Below are 23,798 nucleotides of genomic sequence, written 5' to 3' on the forward strand. Positions count from 1 at the left end.
GAGGAAAATTATATCAATATTCCTCATCATTTAGATCTGACCTCTATGTTATCTGACCGAATTTGCTACCCCTTGGCAGGCACATTTCCATGATCACCTAAAAGAAATATTTATTCATCTATTATTTATTTATTTATTTATTTATTTATTTATTTATTTATTTATTTATTTATTTATTTATTTATTATAAAGCTTTGAACTGAATAATATGGAAAAAAACACAAAAATATTTTCAAACAGTTTGAGACATGAGCTTACTTTTGCATTGTATTATTCTATGTATTTACATAATTGATTAAACTGCATATTTACTACTTGTTTAAAAAACATTAGGCTCATGTAGTGATGGGAAGAATAAGAGATTGTCCAGGGCCAGATCATGTGAGGTCTCGTAGGCTCTGGAAAGGAGTTTCGATATCATTCTAAATGCAATAGTCCACTGGAGGGATTTAAACAAGGTATTACATAATCATATTTTCTTTGGCAGCCATGTGAATAGCAAGAATGTAGGGGAGGCAAGATTGGAAGTAGGGAGACATGTGATAGGTTCTTGCTTTTTTCCAAAGGTGATAAGATAGAGGGTGGGCAGGGCAGTGGGGTGGGGAGAAAGCCATGCATTCCAGACGTTTTGAGTGTAGAAGATTAAGTGTAGATTAGAAGTGATTTTATGTACTAGAGGTAGAATTTTATCGAGCATAATCTTCAATGTTCTGTGCATAAGGATATATCAGTATGACCTCTCACCAACATTTTTTGAATAAGGTAGGTATTGAGACAGGTAAGAGTAAAACTGTATCAGTAATTGTGTGACGATTAACATATATAATCATCTTTTGCTGACTTTTATTTCTACTGCACATACTTTATAAATATTTAATCATAACAAAGTATGTATTCATATTTTTACTGTGGTATAAATGATTCACCCAAATGAATTCACCCAAACGAATCTTTCACTATGAGCTATACATACCAGAGAATGCATTTCTGAATTTGAAGGGATTCAACTTGTGGACATCAACTGCATGGGTCAGGAGGAGCGGGACTTTCTCCTAGTATGGGTCTGTGAAATCCACACAAATAACTAATAATCACACTGGTTGTAAACAGAAATGCAACCCCCATTGTCCTGTATTTTTCTAAAACATTTTAAGTGTGGAGTCTTTTTATAATAAAGAACAACAAACTGAAAAAAAAGAAAGTTAACTTGGAATGTTACTTTTTTTCTTTTGCAAGGTTTTAAATAGCCCAATCTATTTTGGTTTTGTATCAAATAATTATAAATAATATGTACGAGGCTTCAATTTCATACCCGTGGTTTGTAATCGGGAGAGACGAAAAGGAGGAGGAAAAATCAGAAGGTGAAGACGGGTAAGAAGCAGAAGAAAGGAGGAACTCGGCAAAGGAGTACTAGCTTTCAGGTAATTCCCCTGGACGACTGCCTGGCCTCCGTTCTCCTTTTCCACAGGCTCTCTTGCCCTTCAGAATATTCTCCCCATAGAAGTCGGGGGAATTCGGGAGGTGTCATTACAGTACAAATCCTGTCCATTCTCTTGCTTAACACCCTTCAACAGCTCTCAGTCGCCTGCAAAATATAATTCCAAATCTTTTAATTTGACCCAGTTTGGCATCTTTTGCCGCTTCTACTACTCTGGACGCCCCCTTCCAAGCTCTTTAAAGCGGAACCTAGCTCTTTCCTGTCTCAGGGCCTTACAGGTTAGTACTCGGGACAAGAACCAGCTACTCCTCCCCACGCAAGCTTTTCCTCATTTTTTCTTCCTGGGTCTACACCTCCCATTTCCTCCTGTGTCCAGTTCATTTCTGTTGAACGTTTATTTCTGTAATTAGAGATACCCATTCGCGTGAATTCACATTTCTTATCCAAATGTCGGGCCCTCATCCCTCAGGTAGTCCGGGTCAGTCTGGCTCCTGCAAAGTTCCCAACTCCCTGCAATGTGCCCAGCACACAGTAGGCGCCTACTGGTGACTATGTTTAGGTCAAAAAATGAGTCAACGCAAGCAGCAACTGAGTCGGGGGAGAGTCCCCAATGCAAGAGAAAGGGGATCCTAAGGTCTTTAAATGATCTGAGGCCCAAGTCCCCCACCCTACCACCGCTTGAATGCCTTCGAATCAGTCGCGGAGGTTGGGGAACCACTAGCCGAAGTCAGAACAACCTCGCTCAAATCCTGGTCCCCCGTAATCCGACCTCTCCCTTAGGCGGCGCTCCAAGCCGCAGCCGCTGAGTTCAGCGCAAGGCATTGTGGGACTTGTAGTTTCCATGGGCATATGCCCATGGCGCTTGCGCACTGGCGAAGCGCGCGCCTCCCAATCTCCATTAGGATTCCGGGTCTTTGTAAAGGGCGGTCCGGGCGACAGCGTTCCAACCGAACACTTCTCTCTAGTCCACCCGTGACAAGCCGGGTCGGGGAAAGAATCTACTCTGAGTAGGCCGTCGCGGTGCCCTGGAAAGCGGCCGGAATAAGCACGCCCCCGCCCCGGAAGTCAGCTGCCTCTGGCGCGGTGTATTGTGGGGGGCGTAGTCCCACTTCCCAGGCGGTCCTTCGCGGCGTCCCCGGGGCCGACTCCCGAGCGCAGGCAGGCGGCCTGGCGGGCGGCGCGGCGCGGGCCGGCGAGAAGCGTATTCTGGGCACGGGGCGCCGGGCCAGGCCGGCTGCGCCGGGCGGCAGTAGTGAGAGGCCGCCCAGGGCCTTGCGCGGCGCCGCCCGTCGAGGGGCGGGCGGCGGTAGACCGACTGGGCCGTCGAAGGGTTCAGGAGGCCGGTGGGCCGGGAAGGGCCGCGCGTCGTAGCCATGCCTGGCTTTACGTGCTGCGTGCCGGGCTGCTACAACAACTCGCACCGGGACAAGGCACTGCACTTCTACACGTTTCCCAAGGACGCTGAGCTGCGGCGCCTCTGGCTCAAGAACGTGTCCCGTGCCGGCGTCAGTGGATGCTTCTCCACCTTCCAGCCCACTACGGGTCACCGTCTCTGCAGCGTCCACTTCCAGGGCGGCCGCAAGACCTACACCGTACGCGTCCCCACCATCTTCCCGCTGCGCGGCGTGAACGAACGCAAAGTAGCACGCAGACCCGCGGGGGCGGCAGCCGCCCGCCGCAGGCAGCAGCAGCAACAGCAGCAGCAGCAGCAGCAACAGCAGCTGCAGCAACAGCAGCAGCAGCAGCAGCAGCAGCAGTCGCCGGCGCCCCCGTCGCCGTCAGCCTCCACTGCCCAGACCACTCAGCTGCAGCCGAACCTGGTGTCTGCCTCTGCGGCTGTGCTACTCACCCTTCAGGCCGCTGTAGACGGCAGCCAGGCTCCGGGATCAGTGCCACCGGCCCCCACCACTCCCACCGGAGAAGATGTGAAGCCCATCGACCTGACAGTGCAAGTGGAGTTCGCCGCCGCAGAGGGCGCAGCCGCCGCAGCTGCCGCGTCGGAGCTAGAGGCTGCTACCGCAGGGCTGGAGGCCGCTGAGTGTCCAGTGGGCCCCCAGTTGGTGGTAGTGGGGGAAGAGGGCTTCCCTGATACTGGCTCAGACCATTCGTACTCGTTGTCGTCAGGAACCACGGAGGAGGAGCTCCTGCGCAAGCTGAACGAGCAGCGAGACATCCTGGCGCTGATGGAGGTGAAGATGAAGGAGATGAAGGGCAGCATCCGCCACTTGCGTCTCACCGAGGCCAAGCTGCGCGAAGAACTCCGTGAGAAGGATCGGCTGCTGGCTATGGCTGTCATTCGAAAGAAGCATGGAATGTAAACGGGTCCCCCGTGGCCTGCAGGACTCCCGGATGGACCCCTGCCAGCTTAGGAGGACAGCAGGCTGCTGCTGTTGAACTCCGCTATACTCCTGGGGCACTGGTTGACATCTGGACTCCTTCTTGTTTCCTCCTGAAGTCTGGGACCTAAGACTGCACTGGTGACACCACCAGTTATGACTTTGTCTACCCCCTCCCCCAGTTTATGTTGCAGGTTCTGGTTAAGCAGAGGCTTAAGAACTACTGAACTTGATACTTATCCTCTAGGGATGCAGGCAGGATGCCCAAGGATTGTCGGTTTGGGAAGACACCACCTTGAGGTTGGCCAGCAGTCAGAGACAACTCTTCCGTGTGTAGTGATAAGAGAGCCAAATAACATCATTTCTCTTGTTCATGCTTTTCCTTCCTTCCCAGGTGCAGCCTGTGATTCTGATGGGGACTGGCAGATCTGTGCCTCTGCCTCCTAGGACCTCCTTCACCAGGAGGCCATCTACAAGGGGATCTAGGTGACCTGCTGATGGAGAGCCAGCTTGCCAGGGACTTAGGTTTACCTTGTTATGTTTGCTACTGGTTACAAATTCTATTTTCTGTACAATTAGTCAGACTAAAGTTTTCACTGTGTTTGTTTGGCAAAACGAATTAAACAGAAAGTAAGGTTTTTATTTGGGTTTCGCCATTTTATTTTTATGAGGACTCAACTAAGTCCCCCTGAAACATGGGGAAATAGGCCTCCTGGTAGGCCTTGACCTTAGGTCTCAACCAGGCTGACCGTGGGAGCAGAGGTGGTTTCTCCAGGAAAGGATCCTAAGCACATGGACCCTGGCCTCATAAGGTCCTCACAGATTTCCTGGCCCAGGTCATCCCAGTTTGGAAACTGTACCAAATGGTCCCAGTTAGTCCAGGGGTCAGCTTCTTACGTCCTTTCAAGAGAGAGATGAGCAACAGAAAACTAAATGAAATTGTGACAGCCCACTTCTATGAGGGTTTTGAATTCCTCATGAATTTTCAGCTGGGGTTGAATTTTTCTCACCATTCTAGCCCTTAGGCCTAGTACAGGGTCTGGCACCCGTGGGCATGCAGTTACTTAAATCAGTGAAGACCACAGCTGGAACCAGTCATGGCTCGTGCAGGCACAAGGATTCTTGTACAAATACCTTTGGTCTTGGTACTCCTTCATTATGGAGCTGGGTCCATAGGAGACTTTAAGGAGTAGGAGTTGGGACCTGTAATCCCTTGACAATCCTTTTGGCTGTTTCCAGATTTCTTAAGATTGGATATTGTAGGGGTGAGATGACATATTTATAGCTTGATATAATTTTGCTCAAATCCAATAGGGAAAGGCAAGTGCCTTAAAAGCTAGCCCTGTTTACTATGGGTGTTGGGCACAAATGGACACTTCTTAGGCCCCATAAAACATTATTCCCTCATCTGTTACTTATGGGAAAAGTCACTTACCTGGAGACTTTCCCTATGGCTGCGAACTAGACTGACTCCACAATGTTTCTCTAGTCTCTGATCTCTTTGGCACTGACTTGAGAAACAAGTCTTTGGTGGGGAGGTGGGCTAAGGCATAGGCTGTGCAAGTGCCTGGTTGGGGAAGGGATGGGATCTCTGCCTTTCTAGGATTCTGGCTAGTCATAAGGTGGTGGAAGCACAGCAGTGTCCTTCCAGGCCAGCTGGAATTGAAGCCCTTTGCGGAGAGCTATTGGGCTAGTCTCCCACATGTCCCCACTCTTCTTCACTAGGAGTGAGGGCTTTCCCAGGCTCAGGCCATGCTCTGTAGTGTATTCTTTAGCTCCGGTTTGTTGAAGGGACTTAACACTGTTTCTACTTTGGCTCACTTGAACCTCTAAGCAGTGCTCCCAGAAAGTGTGAGAGCCAGGCTCTGGCCAGGACTCATGTCTGGAGGTTATGGGTACACAACCTATTCAGTGTTTTTGCTCTCGTGGGAAGGACAGCTCAGATCAAGGGAGGCCCCAGATGCACCACAAGCGGGCATTATAGAGTTCTCACTGGCCGACTAGTAAGAGGAAACATCTAGTCAGGCAAAGTAGAAGGCACGAACCTGAGATTTAATAAGCTTGGCGTGGTCTTACCAGCCATCCCTAGGAGGAATGGAGGGGAGTGGGTGTTAGTAAAGGTGCAACACTTCTGGAAGAACAGGATTACTGAGATCTCTGGCCAGGAGGGAAGCCTTGTAGCTATTTCCTTAACCTGTGCCCCACGCCCCCTTAGCCATGGGGCATTTCCCTCAACAAGCCTGACCTAGAGGCAGACTTCCCTTCAAATGTTTGCGTTGCCCGGGAAACGACTAAAATGGGCGTTGAAAGGAAAGGGCAATCTGGTCATTTAAATCACAGGGAAACTTTGGATGAGCTGGTTACTTCCCTTTCCTCACCGATAAAAATGAAACTTAGCTGCTTCTCTTGTTGCAAAAAACCTTAGGACAGTTTTGGAGACTCCAACGGTAAGAGAACTCATCTCCATCGATCCTTACTTGAGGGACATTTGAATCTGCAGCCCAAGGAAAACCTCACCCGCTGGAAACCAGCTTTGGGCTCTACTGGCGGTGGGCAGGGCAGATGAATGTGGGGACAGTAGAAGCCATGGGTTCCGCCCAGGCCGGTCTTTGAGCACCTCTCGGAAGAGCCGAAGAGGCGGCCCGAGCACCAAGGGGAAGGGGGTTCGCCAGCGGAAACGGCCCAGGGGCCCAGGGAGGGGCGGCTGGGCCAGTCTGGGGCTAGGCTGGGCTCCCACGGAGGCGGGGCCAACTCCAAACGGCTGTGTAGCCTGGGTGGGGCTGGACCAGCTGGGACCTGGCGACAACACAGCCCTGACCCTTGCCTGGCGCCAAACTCGGGTGTTCCAGAGGCTTCCGCTAGACCACAATTCTCAGGGGCTCGCCCCGGCGGCCTCCCTCGCTGGCTTAGCCTCACCTCCCGCGCTGTGGGCCGCGTCTGGGCCTCGGCTCATAGCACGCCGGGAATTGTAGTTTTCTCCAAGAGCACCTATGCCAGAAAGGAACGCGGGGGGGACTGCGTTTCCCAGAGTGCAGCGGGGTGGCGAGGGAAGGCAGGGGGGAAGGGACAGTCGGTCGCAGACCGCGCTGGTTTGCCGTCGCCGCTGCCGCCATCGTGCCAGCCCCTCGGGTGAGTGTCGGGGGTAGCGCTCCGGGGCGGGGGCTGGGACGCAGGAGCCGCGCTCCGGGCCGCCTGGAGCCTCCGCTGCGAGTCCCTGGGCGGCCCCTCCCCTCCCCTCCCCCGGCAGCCCGAAGCCGTGCGGGGCCGGGGCCATGTGTCGTGCGCGGCTCCGCCTCCCGCCGGTCCTCTGAGGCGGCGGCCGGGGGGAAAACGGAGAGACAGCCAGGCGTCTTTCCAGGCTATACCGTGCACATGGCGGGTGCAGCGGACTGCGCTGGGGTCGGGCCTTTTTTTCCTAGTCCGGACCACCCAGATAGGGCTCTCCGGGCCCCGCCCCGTCTGGCCTAGTCGGGCCTGCCGGGAGTCTCGCAAGCTCTGCAGGCAGGCTAGTGGGCCGACCCCATTCCCACCTCCTGCCACCCGCCTGCGAAGGATCCGGGAATGGGCAAGCGCTACCCGGCCCGCTCCGGAGTCAGCAATGGGTAAGGGCGCCCGCCTGTAGCAGCCCGAGCTTAGGACCCTCACCCGGTTCCCGACCATAGCCTGGCTGGGATGTAGGTGAATGCTCCCCTGCTTGTCTGCCCACTGGGAGTGCATGAAACCTACCCCTCAACTCTGGAACTCATGCGTAAATTCTGTGTGGAGGGGAGGGTCAAGTAACCTAGGGCTGGAGGGGGTCCCACGTGGAACTTCACCCCCGACCAGCCTTGGAGGATCTGCTTTGATGGTGATGAGACAGCTCCAGGCTAGTAGACTCAGCTCCCGCCCTTTTCTCGCTCAGTGACCAGGCCCCAGCTGTGGGTGGGTTGGCCGGCGTGTTAGTGGAGGACGGAAGCCAAGGAGATGAGGTTGAATGTGTGAGCCTTCAAACACATTATTAGACCTCTCCCGCACAGCCTAATCCTCACATCAGCCCCTCCCAGAGCCATCTGCCGTCCTAACACAGGAAGAGGATTCCATAAGAATGGTGGTGATGGGTGGGATTCAGCGGAGGGGGAAGCGGAATCCAGGCCTGAGATCCATGAGTCCTGTGACAAACAAGAGGCTGGGCTGGAAGCGACATTGGGGGGTGAAGCACATCTGGGCTGTGGGGCCCTTCTGAATCCCAGGTGGCAGAACAGGGGCCAAAAAGTGCAGAAAGTCAGGCTTTCCTCGTTTGCTTGCTCACTTCCCAATAGCTGGAATGACCTATGAACAGGCAGTAAGCTGGTTGGACCTTGGGAAATTGCTCTTAATGGTGGACCCAGAGACCCCATTGAGTTCTGGGAGGAGGAAGAGTCTAGCTATAGAGTAGTCTTCTGACAGGCTTTGTTAAAGCACTTGTGATTGAGTGATGATAAATTAAGGGACCAGTCCTGAGGAGACCATGGAATTCTGGGAAGAGGCAGTTTGTCAAGCCTTGATTCCTCTCACCCAGTGTGGCTTCTGAGCCACAGTTCTTGCATGGGCTAAAAAACCAGCTAAGTCTCTGCAGTCCTGACCTCTCTTAGAAGAGTTGAGTTAGTTAGGCGCATGATGCAAAAAGCCTCCCCCTCTGGACTTCCCCCCGACCTTGAGTATGTTTTTTCCGATCATTAGGCTTTAGCCTTGGATGTTTTCCCTCAGTTGAATTGTTCTGTATAGTCATTTCTCCCTAGTTAAGGAGGACAGGCAAGGATCTGTCCAGGTCTCATCAGGGCTTGCCTTCTCTCTGAACTCAATCCTTGTAATCCGCATCCCAGCCCATGAGCACATGGAAGTCAGGTTCATTCAGCAGGCTCAGGAGAGGCCTGATTTGTGTCACAGGACACAAATACCGTGTTTCCCCGAAAATAAGACCTAGCCGGACCATCAGCTCTAAAGTGCCTTTTGGAGCAAAATGTGATATAAGACCTAGTCTTATTTTAATATAACGTAAGACCAGGTATAATACAATAAAATAGTAATATAATATGACAATACTGGGTATAATGTAATACCGGGTTTTATATTAATTTTTGTTCCAAAAGATGCATTAGAGCTGATGGTCCGGGTAGGTCTTATTTGCAGGGAAACACGGTAGCATCAGTGTGGTGGAACCTCTTAGTGCTAGAAGCAGCTGTTTCAAGACCCTCTAATTATCTGCATTGGTTTTTTTCTAAGACACAGGTTTTAGGTAAGCTAGGTGTACTTAAGGTTATGGATTAATTTGCACATTCCAAGCCTCTGGATGCTTGATCACAAGGTCTAAAAGATACTCTTCCTTCTCCAAGGTTACGCAGGAGTAGGAGGAATTCAGGTCCCTCTCTCTCATTGCAGTCCTAGAAATTCCCTATAACTTCTGTCTGGAGTCACCTAGCCATTGCTAGGCATCCTGATCCCCCAGTATCTCCCATCCTTGACCTTTCTGGAACTTGTCAGGCCATCTGGGTCTCAGAGATAAGAAAAGAACCCTGAGGTTCTCCAGAATTTGTCTGTATCTTATATTTGTGAAAGGCTAACTTGGAAAGTGGGACCTGACACGGGGCATTTGGGATGTGTCTGCATAAGCATGGGGGGAGGGTGTGCGGATGAGTGGATTCTCAACCAGCTTAAAACTAGGTCCCTTAGTGACATGGAGCCCAGCTCTTCTCTCTGAGCCATATCTCACTTTATCGTGCTATCTTTGCAGTTGGTGGGTTGGGATGGGATGAATGGTTTAAGAGATGCAGAATTTTCAAATTTTAGAATGAGAGGCATCGAATATCAAAAAATTCTAGGATTCCCTTACTGAGGCAGTAGTATCTTGAAATTATTTTTTCTCCTTTCTCACCAATGATCAGCTTATTCCGGAACCACTCTTTGGGCCCTTTCCGTTTGTCAGTCTCTGAGCTGAGGCTGGAGGTAGAAAAATGAATTATATCCAGTCTTGGTGCTGGGGAAAGGAGGTCACAGTAGTGGGGGAGACGGGTAATATTGTTCTTATGTGCTGAGGGCTAAGTCGAAGGGACCTACTGGGGCTCTTGGTCCTGCATAGAAGAGGGGACTTCTGAATGATGAGAGCACCAAAGAGGAAAGGCTGTTGGTGAGCCTACTCTCCTCTTCAGTACACAGATCAAGGGTATACCTCCTGATGATGGGCCCAGGAAGGTCTGGGGTCCCTTGAGTGAGGCTGTTACCCCTTTAAATTGCTGTGGCTGTTGAATCTAGCTTCTGTTTCTACAGCCTGCTCACAGGTCTGCTGGATGTCTCCCAGTGCCTGGGAATCACCAGCATTTTGTGGTCTGTGGCCTTCCTATTCCCTGCCTGGAGCCTGGGTTGGTGACTTCTGCCCCTTTCACTGAGACCCTCTCAGGTCGCTTTTATTCAAGGGCCCGGTGCTCCTGGAGTGGTACCTATCAAGGCAGCTTCCCCAAGATGAAAGAGAAAAGTCTTTTGGTGAGAAAGGGGTGGATCCAAAAAGATTTCCCCAGGATAGACATTGAAAGTTGGGCTGGATTTCTGTGGGTTGGGGTTGGGCTGAACTTTTTTTTTTTTTTTTTAAGCTAAACTTTCTGATGGGCTTTTTCTTTTCTTTCTTTTCTCACCCTCCCCCCAGTTTGGCCATTTGAGGATGTTTGTGGGTTTGGAGTTGAATTTGAGTTGGCTACCCCTTCTCCAGCTTTTGAGATTCTGTAATTCTCTTTGACCATAACGTGGCAGGAATTCTTGACTCCCTCTGAGGGGAGTGGCAGCATGCCACTGGAAGATTCATGACTTCCAGGTCTGTGTGATATTCTGGTCATCACCCTGACCAGCAGATCTGTGGCTCCTTCCCCCTTCTCATCCTATCAGCTGTGTCTTCCTGGAGTAAATCCGTTGTTCAGGTCTGGCTGTGACTGGGGAAGTGTCTTAGTGGCCAGGGAAGGGACATAAGAGGATTGGGGGTGGCCCTGCTAACTGGCCCCGGGGCTCCCATTACCTGCTGACTGAGAACTTCCTCTCGCTGTCCTGGGCTTTACTCCTTATTTGTTACTGGTACCTGTACTGTGCCAACTCCCTACTCCCCAGGCTGGAGAGGGGGGCTACTTGGAGAAGGAGAACCTCTGTCAGGAGAGGGGGGTGTCCAAGGTACCTGGGAACTGAGGGCTGTTTGCCTCAGGAAACTGGGGGAATTCTGGAATGTTTGTTTCTTCAAGCCTCATATCGTCTGTCGGAGCCACTGGGTCTCACCAGGGCAGAAACTGCTGCCCTTTGGAAGGATGCTTGTGTGTAGAGACATTGGTTTCCCCTTGTAGAGGTGGTGTCAGGCCAAGGATGATGCAAGTTTTCAGTTGTCCCTGTGGTGTAAACCTGCTTTGACCAGCTGAGCGTGCATTCAAGTGGCTTTCGGTCCTGAGGGGCATGCAGCTTGCTGATTTCCAAGAAGAAAAAGCCCTGGGCTCCGATTCTCACCACCTCATTGTGCCACCTAGATGGTTTCTGGTACTTGACATGGGCTCTCATCTGTTCCAGTCCGGGCCGTTTTGATGCTGGCTATCCCGGGGGCCTTGTGTAGTCTTGAAGTGTTTCTTAACCCTTGGTGTCTTGGCTTCCTCATCTACAAAATGATGGCAATCATACCAGCTTTACGGGGCCGTGAGGCTCAAACGAGAGAGCACACACGACTGGCTCATAGGAGACATTCCCCCCACCACCCTGGGAACTCCTCATCCATCCCTTTATTTATTATTCTGCTCATCTAAGTCTCAGAGTGGCCCAGAGGCATGGGCCAGGCATGGTGGTAGAAGACAGTGGGGGTGGTCACTTAGGTGCCTCAGGGCCAATGGGGGAGCCACATCCATGTGACCTAACCAGCAAGTTCATAGATGAGAGCTGGCTAGGACAGGGGCCCCAGAGATCTCTGAGCCACCCGGGAGAGGGGGGCTACTCAGGGATTGAGTAAGTACAAAGCAGAGACCAGAATACAAGTCTCTGGATTCAGCTTCTGGGCCAGCCAGGGCAGCCTGAAGGTTCTGGAGCCCTCTCCCCTGGCAGAAGAGGAAAAGGCCCTCAGGGTGCTGGGGACACCTAGACCTCAGGGGTCTGCCCCAGGAAAGGGTCTGTCCTGGCCAGCCATCGGGCACCAGACCTTGTCTGATTTCTCTCCAGACTTCAGGCAGGGGAGTGGTGGACTAGGCAGTTACTGGTCCCTGGTCGAGGGTACTAAGGTGGGGTGTCCCTGCAGGAGGCTGAGGTCCCCACTTTCTTCCTAGCTCTAGTGTTTACCTAGGACCTGACAATGACTCCTTACAGCTGGGTCCTGCTTTATACTTTTTGTTTTTTGTTGACTATGGTCTCCATACCGTATTTTACATTCCCATGACTATTTCTTTTTAACTAGGCAAAGAACTTTATTGACCTTTGTTTCAAACTATTCCCAAGCTTCTTCACCTTAATTAGCTGTTAAGAATGATTTGTGTCTAAGCAAAAACTGAAAAGAGCTGCAGTGTCCAAGGGGCTTGGGCTTAAAAATTTTAGAGATTGAGAATTGATCAGCTCCATGAACAAAATTTAAAAAGCAGTCATAATATAAAATAGCAGCTCCCAGTAACTTCTTCAAGTTTTATCTTCTTCAGAAGTTGACTCAGTTCAGTTTGCTTCACTCTTGGAAGCCTGATCAACATTCTCCACAAGATCTGGAAGTTCATCATCATCATCCTCTCTAGCAGCCAGTGGTGTTTTTCCATCCCCAGATGCTTTGGGCAGAGCTTCAGCCAGTCTCCTTAAACTAGTCAGACTGTGTGCACCAGGCTGGTTTAAGATGCTGGGTAGCGTTTCTGTCAGCTGCTTGGTCTCCGAGTGGCCTGTGATGGTGAACATGTTTGTTGCCAGACAGGCCCGAAAGTTAGGATTACGAAAGTGGATCGCTTTCCTTGGTTTGTGAATCTATGCACCTCTTCAGTGCCTGAGATAGTGTCTACCCCTAACTTCTTTAAGGAGAACTGAAGTTTGTTACCATCTGCTGTAGCTGTTCTGTGAACCACCTTCTTTCTACAAGCAGTTCCTCTCCCACCAATGCACACTTGTGCCTGCAGTTTGGCGAGTTTCTTCGGGTTCATGATAGTTTCTTTCATCCGGAAATGGGGCCGTGTGGGGACTAGGGTTGGTGCTCAGGAGGTCTTGGGCAGACCAGCTGAGAATAAACACACACACGTGGGGACGCAAGATTGCAGGTAGAAAGCCCCCGTGTCTATTTTGTAACTATCAATTTGTACTTCCTAATCCCTTCACCTTTCTCACTCAGCCCCCCCATGCCCTCCTATCTAGTAACCATCTACCTTCTGCCCATATTGAAATTATAGAGGACCATGTACCATCTATCTGTATGGGAGTCTTGGTTCTTTTTGCCAATGCAGTGAAGAATCAAAGGTCAGCAAGCTGATTAATATGAAAGCAGGTTTTATTAGTGATAGATTCTCAGGAAAGAGAACAGGCCTAGCCGAGGCGGGACAGAGAGAAAGAGAGGGAGAGAAGCCTAGGCCCCTCGTGTTCGTGATACATTCTCAGGGAAGCGAACGGGCCTAGCCCGTTGGGAGAGAGGTGGGAGAGAGAGAAAGGGGGAGATTAATGGGGAGAGAACGAGGGCAAGAGATCTCGAGGGCCCTGCTTTATATTTTCAGTTGATTACCTCTGACATCCGCACAATTACCGATGAGGAGACACCAAGTGGGAGAGACGGGCAGGCTTGAGGCCATGCCTTTGAGGGTGCAGTTGTATGCCTGCTGTCCCTCGGGTGACCAACCAAGACCGTAGGAGGGGGAGAGGGATTTGGGGGCCAAGCCCCGCTTGCGACAGGCCTTGGACAGACCGATGGCTGGGTGAATGACAAAGGATTGTTTCCTGACAACTTGGAAACCTACTTTGCCACTTACACTGAGCAGGATTTGCTCAGAACTCACTCCTCCAGAGAAGGGCTAGCCTCTCAGCCCCAGCTCCTATGCACTCATGGGCTTTATCAACAAATAGTTATTGGGGACCCAGCCAGGCACCATGGGAACAGAGGTGCCCTGGTCAGGGAGATAGACCACAAATATTTAAGAGTGACAATCTCATGTAGTGACAAGTTTTGAGAAAATAATGCAGGATGGTGAAGTGAGTAACTAGACAGCCAGCTACTTTAGACTGAGTGATCAGTTTGGAGTTGGTACATCCTTTTCCCCATCACTGTTCTGCCCCACGTCCATCTCGCTCTGCTGAGTGAGTGGGTAGAGCAGCGTGGTGACTTCGAAGGTTTGGGAAAGCTGTGAGATCATCCCCCGTGAAAACGCCTATTGTTTGGTGCGGAGATCTGCCTGGTGCCTTTGTTTGGAGGCAGAAGTCCTGGTTCAGGCCTGTCTGAGAAGGCCAAGGTCAGAGAGAGTGCTGTTTGTTTTTATCTCCAGACCAGTTGTCTCTGAGAGTCCTGGCTCTGGAGTCCACTGAATCTGGTTCCATCCGGTTCCACCATCTATTAGGTTATTGACCTTGAGCAGCTTAGCTAACCTCCCTGAGCCTCATTTTGTTCATCTGTAACATGGGTGTTGACTTGGGGTGTTAGGAGCAATGCATATAAAGCCCTTAACATATTTTTATGCCTAATACACGTTAGTGAAAAGGAGATGTTATCAACCAGATACTGCTATTTCAAGTTTTGTCCTTGGAAACACTGACCCAGAATTTGAGAATGAAGTTTTCTTCTATTGCCTAATGGGATCGCTGGGCCAGAGGTTTTAACCTGGGGTCTGTGACTGAAGCTCAGGGAGTGTAAACAACCTGAAATTGTTCACAAGGCTGGGGCATCCTGCCTCTGTGCAAATTTATTGGGAGAGGGCCACAGTTTTTGAGACATTCTTAGAGGGTCTTTGCACCCACAGAGACCTAAGGGTCAGTGAAGGCTGATGCTCAGTGGGCAAGAGGTCATCGAGGTCATTTCTGCTCCTCGAGGAGCCTGGCCTCAATCAGCCTGCGGACTGTTGGGGTGAAGCAGGAGATGGCGTGGTCAGCGGCCCTTTCGGAAGAGCTGTAGGAGAAGCCGTCATGAAGGTCAGTCCCCAATCTGATGTGAGGCTGCCTCTGAGCCTTGGCATTTTGTTTCTTTCCAGGCTGTTCTTTTCCACAGTAACTGTATTAGAAACAAGGTTAGGGCTTGCTGGCCATCCTGGGGAATGTTCTCCAAGCCTGACCCAGACCCCTCTTCTGTGTTGCATGGGGAAAGGAAGGGGGCTCTATATCCTGCTTTTTTCCCCCTGGGCTCAGGAACGCTGCCTCCCATGAGTTGAAAGTTTTGTGGAAGATTTCAAGTCAGAAACTGTAAGTCTTGTAGTTGACTGGGCCTTGCTCTGGGCTGTGAGATGGGGAGTGTGGCAGAACACACCAGAACCCTCACGGTCCAGAGCTACAGAGTTTAGGTGGAGGAGTGGGCCTGGGTGGGTTGATGGGTTGGAGGTCAGTGTCTGAGTCTGGGAAGGAGTCTGTCCCTGAACAGGTGGGGTTTGAACGGTGACTTGAAGGAAGAGCAGGGACTGACCAGGCAGAGGAAGGGAGGAAGGACAAAACGGTGGGCACACACTTGGTGAGTTCTGGTGTGTTTGTGTGTGCAGCGGAATTGAGGTAGGAGAGACCGGCTGGGGACACATGGACAGGTGCAGATGCCCACTGGTGGAGCTTAGGGGGTTTGGCCTTTAACCCAAAGGCAAAGGGGCTGTCAGGGAAGGACATAGCCAGCTCTGTGGTTTAGAGCCTAGGGGTGCAAAGGTAGTAGAAAGAAAGCACTGGCCTCAACCTGAGGACCCAGTGGCAGCACTGACGTACTAGATGAGCTTGGAGCAGGACTCCCCACATTGCTGAACCTCAGTTTTCCCGCCTGTTAAGTGGGATGACAGTGGAATCTGACCATATGGCTATACAAATCAAGGTCAAGCAGACCTCTAATGAGGTTGGTGTTGCCTTCAGGTGCCTCACTTGGCATTTTTGAAAGCAAAGGCCTGAATCCTCAGTGTTTGGAAAGTTCCTTCTCACTTTCTGGGATCCCTTGAGCTGTCCTATTCCTCAAGAGAGCGCCCTCTGCCCTGCCCCTCCCCATCGGACTAAAGCGCTCTTCTGTCCCTTTATCCCTCCACCCTTTTCACTCTGACACTACTTCTGCTGAGTAGTTTTTGTATTAGCAAGTTATCACACAACTAAGAATATTACTAAAAAATGAAAAAACACCCCCACATTTCTTCTGCCTCACTGACCCTCCACATGTCTGCACTTTAATTTGGATCAGCGTCTAACCTTAGTTCCCCTCTGTCTCAGGCTTCCCGGTTTCCCGCCCTTATCTGTTCTCTTTCCCCCCAGACACTTGTCTTCTGATAAGCATACTCTTTCTCCAAGACCCTCCCTGAGCTGCCCAGCCTTGCTGAGAGCAGAGGGAGAGATAGCCCTCTTCTAATCCTTCAGCGCCCCCCTCCCTGCCTCAGAGCTCTTGAGGATTGGGCAGGGCCCCTTATCTTGCTGGTGGGGTCGGGCTGCAGTGAGTGAGCTGAGCATAGCAAATACCAGGGTGGAAGAGGCAGAGATATGCCAGGCTGTGCCCTGCCTCACGTAATCCAAGTAACCACAGTCTGACCCCTTAGAAGTGTGACCAAGACAGCGCAGCTGAGACTAGCTGTTGAGCCTATGCCTGTCCTGCTTGTTGATTTGTGTCTTGGCAGAGTGTGAACTGGGACATACCTTGTGTTTCTCTGTAACAGGCGTGGCCCTGTCCAAGTTTTCTCCTCTGCTTATTTTAGACTTTCCTGGACATTTCTTAGTCATCCCAGCACTGAGCTGCTATTTTTAGTGCCACCACCTCCTAGGGGACCTAAAATAAAGCTGGCTAAGCTTCCTGGCTCTTCATTGGCTGAAATGTTGATCACGGGCTGGGAGATGGGCTAGGTTGAGGATAAGCCACTGTTCCCCTACACTGCCCCGTGCCCCCCACTGGCTTCTCTGGCCTTGGGTGAGGTCACAGGATGTGGAGTGGATTAGCACTTACCGCGTTGAGCCGAGGGCTTTACCACATTCCCTTGTGAGGCTTCACAACCACTGGCAACACCAGGGTTTCACCTCCATTTTACGCAGGAATTTTACGCAGGAGGAGGCGTTTTACGCAGGAAGAGGCGGTGGTTGACCCTAAGGAAGGCAGTGACTTGTATCACCTCCTACATTGCTAATGGTTGTCTCCAGGGTCGAACCCACCTCCTCACTATTGCTTCAAAGTCCTATTATCATGAGTGAGGGGCTGGGTTCCTCTGCAGTTAGACAACTACAGGACAACGCATGGGTCTGCTCTCGTTGGGTCCTGCAATGAGGTGTGGACTTCCCTACCTGGGAGGGGCCTGGCAGAGCCACAGTGATTGAAATAGCACCCTTGGGGCCTTGCTGTCTGTGGGGGTGGGGGGTTCCTCTTCCCCTCAGAGATTGGTGAGGGGCAGTTCCTCCCAGGAGAGGCAGTGCTAAGGTACGGGGGATGTGAAGAGATGAAGTATTTGCCCTCACAGCTTCCCTTTCCCCTCCCCACATTCCTCGTCTATTATTCTTTGATCCCCTGGACTTGTCTCTAGCTCTGAAGTAGGTAGGGGTCACCCCCATCAATAAAGAAATGCCCCAGTAAGGGCCAGGCATCACCTAGCCCCAGAAATGTAAACTGCGTCCGTAAGGCTGAGGGAGGTCACGTACTGTTTTTGTAGCAAGTGGCGCCTTGAGGAGCCATCCCTCCACTCTCACTGGGTCTTCCTCCACCTTCCAGTAAGGTGCTGAGGCAGTGTTGAAGGACTGAGGGCTATAGTAGAAACCAACTCCACACATAGACATCAGTAGTTCCTGGTCTGCAAGGTGGGAAGAATAGCAATAACTGGCCTTGCAGCTTGTTGGTGAAAAGATACGGGAGAGTGCTTAGTTCCTCCTTAAAGGTCCATCTCATTGGGAATTGAAGGACCTGCTCTGACCTTCCTTTGTCCAGGCTCCACCCTTAGTACTCCTCCTAGGTGCTTCACGAGGCATCCCTCTGCCTCAGCATCCAGAGCTCCTCGAGGAGCTGAGTCTGGTCTACCTCTGGGCTCCTTGCTCGGGTCTATGTGGGGAGAGGTCTCCTACTAGTTCTCTGGGGCCTCTTCATGTTTCCTATGTGGACAGACCTCAGCAAAGGACTCCTGCTTGAAGCTAGGGAGGGGTGGGGGTCAACGAAAGGACAGCAGCTGGTGAGGTACCAACGCTTCTCTCCCTGTGTCGCTGGTCTTGCAGGTCTCAGCGAGGCCGGGTGACGCTCCAGAATGGGAGACAAGCCAATTTGGGAGCAGATTGGATCCAGCTTCATTCAACATTACTACCAGTTATTTGATAATGACAGAACTCAACTAGGCGCAATTTACGTAAGTCTCCAGCTCTGGGCGGACAGGACCCCAGGTGATCAGTTCAGATGTTGGGCCACTTCTTCCCAGTTCACACATTCTGGCAGCCCTCACTGCATTGGTTGCACCTTTCTTTCTGAGAAGTCCATGGGATAGGGGGCCTGAGGCCTAGCCCAACTACCTGGTCTATATGTTCCACAAGAATGGGGATCCTGGTACCTTGGGCAGGTGTTCTGGGCTGGCCATTTCATGGTTCTGGAAAGGGCTTCTATTGCAGATTAGGCGGCAGCAGGAGAGGCTAGGGTTCATAGTACCCTCTGGAGGCAGCAGCCATGAGCATCATTGCAAAGCTGAGCTCTCCTGGAGGCCCCAAGTCCAGCTTCCTTTTGGGGCCAAAAGCCCCGGAATGCTCATGGGAAACAAATGGGGTTAGCCTAGAGAGGCTAGTGTGTCATTGGCGAAACCCTTCTATGTGGGCCTTGTTTGCTGTATTGTAATGGTGTTCATATACACCAAGAGCTACTTGTATTTGACCCTGCCTGAGACTCAGTCACAGAAATAGAGGGTGCCAAAAAACTGTATATACATTTTAAGAGGAAAAAGCTGTATTAAAATTGTAGCACTCAATATATACCGATAACAAAAGATGAATACAAGTCATGTGTATACATTTTTTTGCCCCCCCCCCCCTATGATTGATCAGGCCTTGCCTAGCAGGGCTGCCCGGGATGAGAGTGATAGGAGTCATCTGGCATAGCCTCAGCGCCTGACCGGATTATGGGCAAACTGCTGTCTCCTTCCAGAATGTCACTGCATTCAGAAATTTTGGATAAAAGGACTATTACCAGCACAGGCACTGTTGGTCATTATCATAGATTAGAGAATTCTTAAAAACTTGAACTGATCTGACTCTGGGATCCTGGTACTTCATTCCTTCCTTTTTTTTTTTTCTTTTTTTTTTTTAATTAAGAGTTTATTTGAGCCAAACTGACAACATATGCTGGGGAGCAAGATCTCAAATGCTGCCTTCATTGCTTCTTAATATCAATTAAGCAGGCCTGACCCAGAGGAGAGAGTTAGCAAAGTCCTAAAAGAACACTTTATGTATGTCATGTCATATAATTCTCAGCCCATGTCCCCTTTGAATATTAGGAAATTGAGACTCAGATAAATAAGTAACTTGCCTAATGTCACAGGAGATAAGTAGCAGAAGCACTTTGGAGTTCTGTGCCTGAAGGCTGTGGTAAGGAAGATCTAGGGGGAGGGGGCAAAGCTAGTGGGTTGCCTTGGGAGTCCTTGTTAGCCTGCATTTCTGCCTGACCCCATGAATACTTGGGAGCCCCCATGGAAAGCATCTCAGTGGAACTCAGGTTGGGCTCTAGAGATGGTGATGAACATAGAATGTTGCCAAGTTATTTCTCACAGCTTCTCTGGGACTGATACTGATTGACTACACAGCAGAACGGCTTTTGGCTGAGCCTTGGCCCCATATGGCCAGTCTGGGGCTCATACTTATCAGAGGTCATATGGCTTCTTGAATAAAAACTGGAAAGTAGACTTATTTAATAAGTTTGTACTTTGTTGTTAATATAGTCTTTCAGAGCCAGGGCTCTAAGACAATGGGGTATATATAATTAAAGAAGTGGTTAATAGTGTAAAGTTTGGAAGCTATCCTCAGTTCCTTTCTCTACAGACAGGGAAACTGAGGCATGAACTCATTTCCCCAAGAAAGATTCTTTTTAGGGCCTCAGTGATACTCTTTATGCTCTGAGGCCCTGATGGTGGGTTTCCTGGTTTTCAGATTGATGCATCATGCCTTACGTGGGAAGGACAGCAATTCCAGGGGAAAGCTGCCATTGTGGAGAAGTTGTCTGTAAGTAAGGGCGAGGGCCGGGCTGCAAGCGGCTCCTTCCCTGCTCTACCGGCCCCCTCCCACCATCCACTCTTGCTTTTGCAGAGTCTTCCGTTCCAGAAAATCCAACACAGCATCACGGCACAGGACCATCAGCCCACACCAGACAGCTGCATCATCAGCATGGTTGTGGGCCAGCTTAAGGTAACAGTGCTGCGAGGGAGAAGCCGGCAGGCAGAGGAGAGCCTTGCACCCCTGACTGCTTGTGATATGACCTGCTTATCAAAGGACGCACAAAGTGACTATTTAGAGTTGTATAGTTCAATACAATAGCCACCAGCCACCTGTGGCGATTTTTAAATTACATTAATTAAAGTGAAATAAAATGTAGTTTCTCGGTTAACTCTAGCCATATTTCAAGTGCTCAGTCACTTGCGGCTTCCTACTGGACAGCACAGACACAGAACATTTCTGTTACTGCAAAAGTTATTGGAGAGCACTGGTCTAGAGGATTTTTGGAAAAAGGACAAAAGGTATAGGAGCAGATGGAGCTGTGGTGCCAAGCCACTGGGCCATTATACTGCTCCAAGGTGTGGGTGGGCCTTCTGTAAGCAGCTGGCCTTGGATGGGCGAGCTGGACGCTGAGTAGTAGTCAGTCCCCTGCTGGAGTCCATGCTACCACTCCCTTAGTTGGCTGCTGACTCCTCCACCTGCTGAGCAAAGCAGATTCCTGGAACTCCTACTTCTGTCTGCGTTTTGCCTTCCCCTTCTCAAGACCTGTCATCTTTAAAGCCTTCCTTCAACCCCTCAACCCCCTCTAAGAACTCACCCAGGATCTCCTGCCTGTTGTGCTTCAGCAGACTGAAGCCAGATTCTTGGTTTTCAAAATCATCTCCTTCCCAAAGCAGAACAAATTCTCTGCCCCTTGACCAGGTCCCACCCTCCTGGATCTGTGTCATGGTGGGAATCAGAATAACATGCCTTCTCCATTGGCTAACCAGCGTGGAGGGAGGGACCCCCTAGGCTCTGCAGTGGATTCAGAGGGACCTGACTTCTGGCCTGGACTTTTCCTGTCAGTTTCTCCTGCCTGTCCAAGACGGCTTGCCCAGAGTTTGTGCTCAAATAGGCCCTTTGGTTTGAGGAGGTTTCCAAGGGGCTCAGTGCCCACTTTCCCAGCCTGGGGTCAGTAAGCAGTGCCCCTTCCAACATGGCTTCAGGTTCTTTCTTGTATTTCTGTCCAACTCTGAACCCTCAAAACACTGATTTGCCGTCTTGCTGACAATTCTCAGAAAAACGGGTGATGTAGAGGCTGCACTGATTAGCTAGTCTTCTGCAGTTTGGCTGGAGGTCTCTTTTTCTTGTTTTTTTCCAATTACAGTAGACTTGATATTTTATATTATTGACTATATTCCCTATGCTGTACTTCACATCCCCATGACTATTTTGTAACTACCAATTTGTACTCAATCCTTTCACATTTTTCACCCAGCCCCTCCCATTGGCTGAAGGTCTCTTTCTGTTTTCAGCAGATCACCTGATGGCTATGCTTTATTTTTAACTGCTGTGTAGCTGATCACGGTGTGAACTTGGTTTTGAGCCTTTTCTCACATATTTGGCTGCAGTCAGTATTAGCAGTAACTTCTGATTGGACTGCCTGGCGTAATCAGACACTTAAGTGTTTAGTTTTTAGATACTGGTTGATCATCTGTGCCCAGAGACATGGGCTTAGAGGTAGGTGCGTTCTGTGCTCAGTAGCTGTAGTTAACTGGTGAATAGTTGTGCAGTTTAAGCGCACATAGCAGTTTGTGCTGCCATCTATAGGCCCCTGTGTGCCCAGTGCAGTGTTTCATACATTATGTCAATTCACATTCACAAGTGTCCTTTGGCTATAGTGGGATTTGAGTCCGAGACAGCATTCTTTGCCCTGTTTCTAACCACTGAACTCCCTTGCTATTCCCTGGTTTCCTTACTGAATCATTTTTCTCTCCTTACAGGCTGATGAAGACCCCATCATGGGGTTCCACCAGATGTTCCTATTAAAGAACATCAACGATGCTTGGGTTTGCACCAATGATATGTTCAGGCTTGCCCTGCACAACTTCGGCTGACCTCCTCCCAGCCAGGCACTCATGCTGTTTCCTCCTCCCTCCTCTTCCCGATACTATTCACACTCCTCCAGATGCTCCAAATATCATACACAAACGAGCAGGGCCGCGGTGGGAGTGGGCGCAGTGCGCTGCTGCTACCGAGGTATTGTGCATGATGTTTGGATGCTAGATTAGTTGCATCTGACAGGAGAAGTTTGTGTTGTACCAGCGCATGCCTTGGAAAGACTTAAGTAATGCAAAAGGTTGTCCTTTTTTTTTTTTTAATCTACTGACGAGTTGCTCTAGTAACCCAAAGAAGTGAAGGAGAAAGCAGCTGCCTCACCATCCAGATTTTGATTTGTTCAGATGTTTCAATGCCTCATGATACAATAAAACCACAAAAATTTTCTTAACAGTTTAAATTGTTTTAATTAGTTTACTAGTTGGCTGGGCATCAATAACTACCTTGCCACGTTGGTTCTCTCATGTCTCACCATCCCATTTCTACCCCAACTCAGCAATATCTATTGCAAGGAGAAAACTGCTGAAGCAGCACTCCTAGCTAGCTTCTCTCAGAAGCCCTGTAGGGTAGTGTTCCAATCCCCAGCCCACCTGGTTTTGGGAAAGTGAGCTGCAGACAGGGAAAGCTCAGGTCTGGTCTGAAGCTTCCCTTGCACTGAAACCTCTGCAGTTAGTTCTGACAATTCCTGTGACCTCTACACTGGATAGGGTCAGGACCCATAGTAAAAGGAGAGATGACCCAGAATCCCACTGTAAATGGCGAGGCCTTAGCAAAAATGGCCCATCAGGCCTTCTGTACTGAGGGCCCAGCAAGACCAAGAATGAGCAAAGATTTGAGGGATAGGGGCCTATTCTATCCCCAGAAGGGTCTGGATCACATCCAGGGTACCCCACAAACCCCAACCAAGAAGACGGCAGCTCAGATCCTGTACCACCTGCTTTAGATTGCTCAAAGGCAAGTACCCAGACCAGCCAGCTCCCAGTGCCTACAGATCCAGGCCTGGCTGGGTTGGAGTACAGATTTAGAGCTATGAAAGAAGGTCATCTGAATTGGAGGGATTCATGCTCTTGGATTTCTCACCATTCAGACCTCTCTGCAAGGTGTCGTTAGGCCTCCTTCTATACCGTCCCTTACAAATTCCAGGAAGTCTTACCTATTGGGGCGGTTTATGCTCAGTTCGGGGGACAGAGGTTGCCCAGGGCAAATCTATCCCTTTAGCCCTGAGACCTGGTGGCAGGGTAGCTACCACAGGCTGGAACCAAACCCAGGACTTGGGATGGTGCCCCATTAGGGTTTTAGGATTGGTTAGGGCACCACAGCTATGCTTGACCTGTACCCACTCCCTTCTCTCCTGTACTATGGATGGAGGCCAAGGACTTTCTCAGACCCCCAGAGGTTGCCTGGTTATACTGGTCATGGGACTGGATGATGTGCATTTGAAAGGACAGCATACTCAGGACATTTCAGTGGGGCTTATTTCTAGGCTTCTGTGTTTTTGGGGGGGTGGGGTAGGGGAGAGAGGTGCCTGCTGCCTCTTAAACCATCCTGTGTAAAATCTGCAATGCAGCTTCTTCCATGTACCTGTGCCTGAAATGTCTGCAATAAAGAGGTGTTTGTAAACTGGTTTCTTTCTT

The 23,798-nt window shown here is 50.3% G+C and overlaps 2 protein-coding genes and 1 pseudogene across 8 annotated transcripts; 2 read left to right on the forward strand and 1 right to left on the reverse strand.

Moving 5' to 3' along the window:
- Nucleotides 1–630: 630 nt before the first annotated feature.
- Nucleotides 631–23,788, forward strand: NUTF2 (nuclear transport factor 2). 6 transcript variants are annotated; one of them, XM_081032656.1, is made up of 7 exons: nt 631–762; nt 1,237–1,421; nt 14,706–14,874; nt 18,097–18,224; nt 20,005–20,076; nt 20,161–20,259; nt 22,050–23,788. In XM_081032656.1, exons 4-7 carry the CDS (start codon nt 18,126–18,128, stop codon nt 22,161–22,163), a joined length of 384 nt encoding a protein of 127 aa, XP_080888782.1. In that variant the 5' UTR covers nt 631–762; nt 1,237–1,421; nt 14,706–14,874; nt 18,097–18,125; the 3' UTR covers nt 22,164–23,788. The 6 variants fall into 6 exon arrangements, with proteins under 6 accessions (XP_080888782.1, XP_080888784.1, XP_080888779.1 ...); XM_081032655.1 differs by lacking the exons at nt 631–762; nt 1,237–1,421 and adding an exon at nt 6,792–6,903; XM_081032657.1 differs by lacking the exons at nt 631–762; nt 1,237–1,421 and adding an exon at nt 7,092–7,376.
- On the forward strand, nt 1,415–4,416 carry THAP11 (THAP domain containing 11). The gene has a single exon (XM_081032652.1). The coding sequence runs from the start codon at nt 2,812–2,814 to the stop codon at nt 3,754–3,756; it is 945 nt and encodes a 314-aa protein (XP_080888778.1). The 5' UTR covers nt 1,415–2,811; the 3' UTR covers nt 3,757–4,416.
- On the reverse strand, nt 12,442–12,911 carry LOC308489591 (transcription factor BTF3-like; annotated as a pseudogene). Its single transcript has one exon. The product of its transcript is annotated as a transcription factor BTF3-like (transcript).
- Nucleotides 23,789–23,798: the final 10 nt, after the last annotated feature.

The sequence above is a fragment of the Rhinolophus hipposideros genome (genome assembly GCF_964194185.1).
Source record: "Rhinolophus hipposideros genome assembly, chromosome: 21".
NCBI classification, from domain to species: Eukaryota; Metazoa; Chordata; class Mammalia; order Chiroptera; family Rhinolophidae; genus Rhinolophus; species Rhinolophus hipposideros.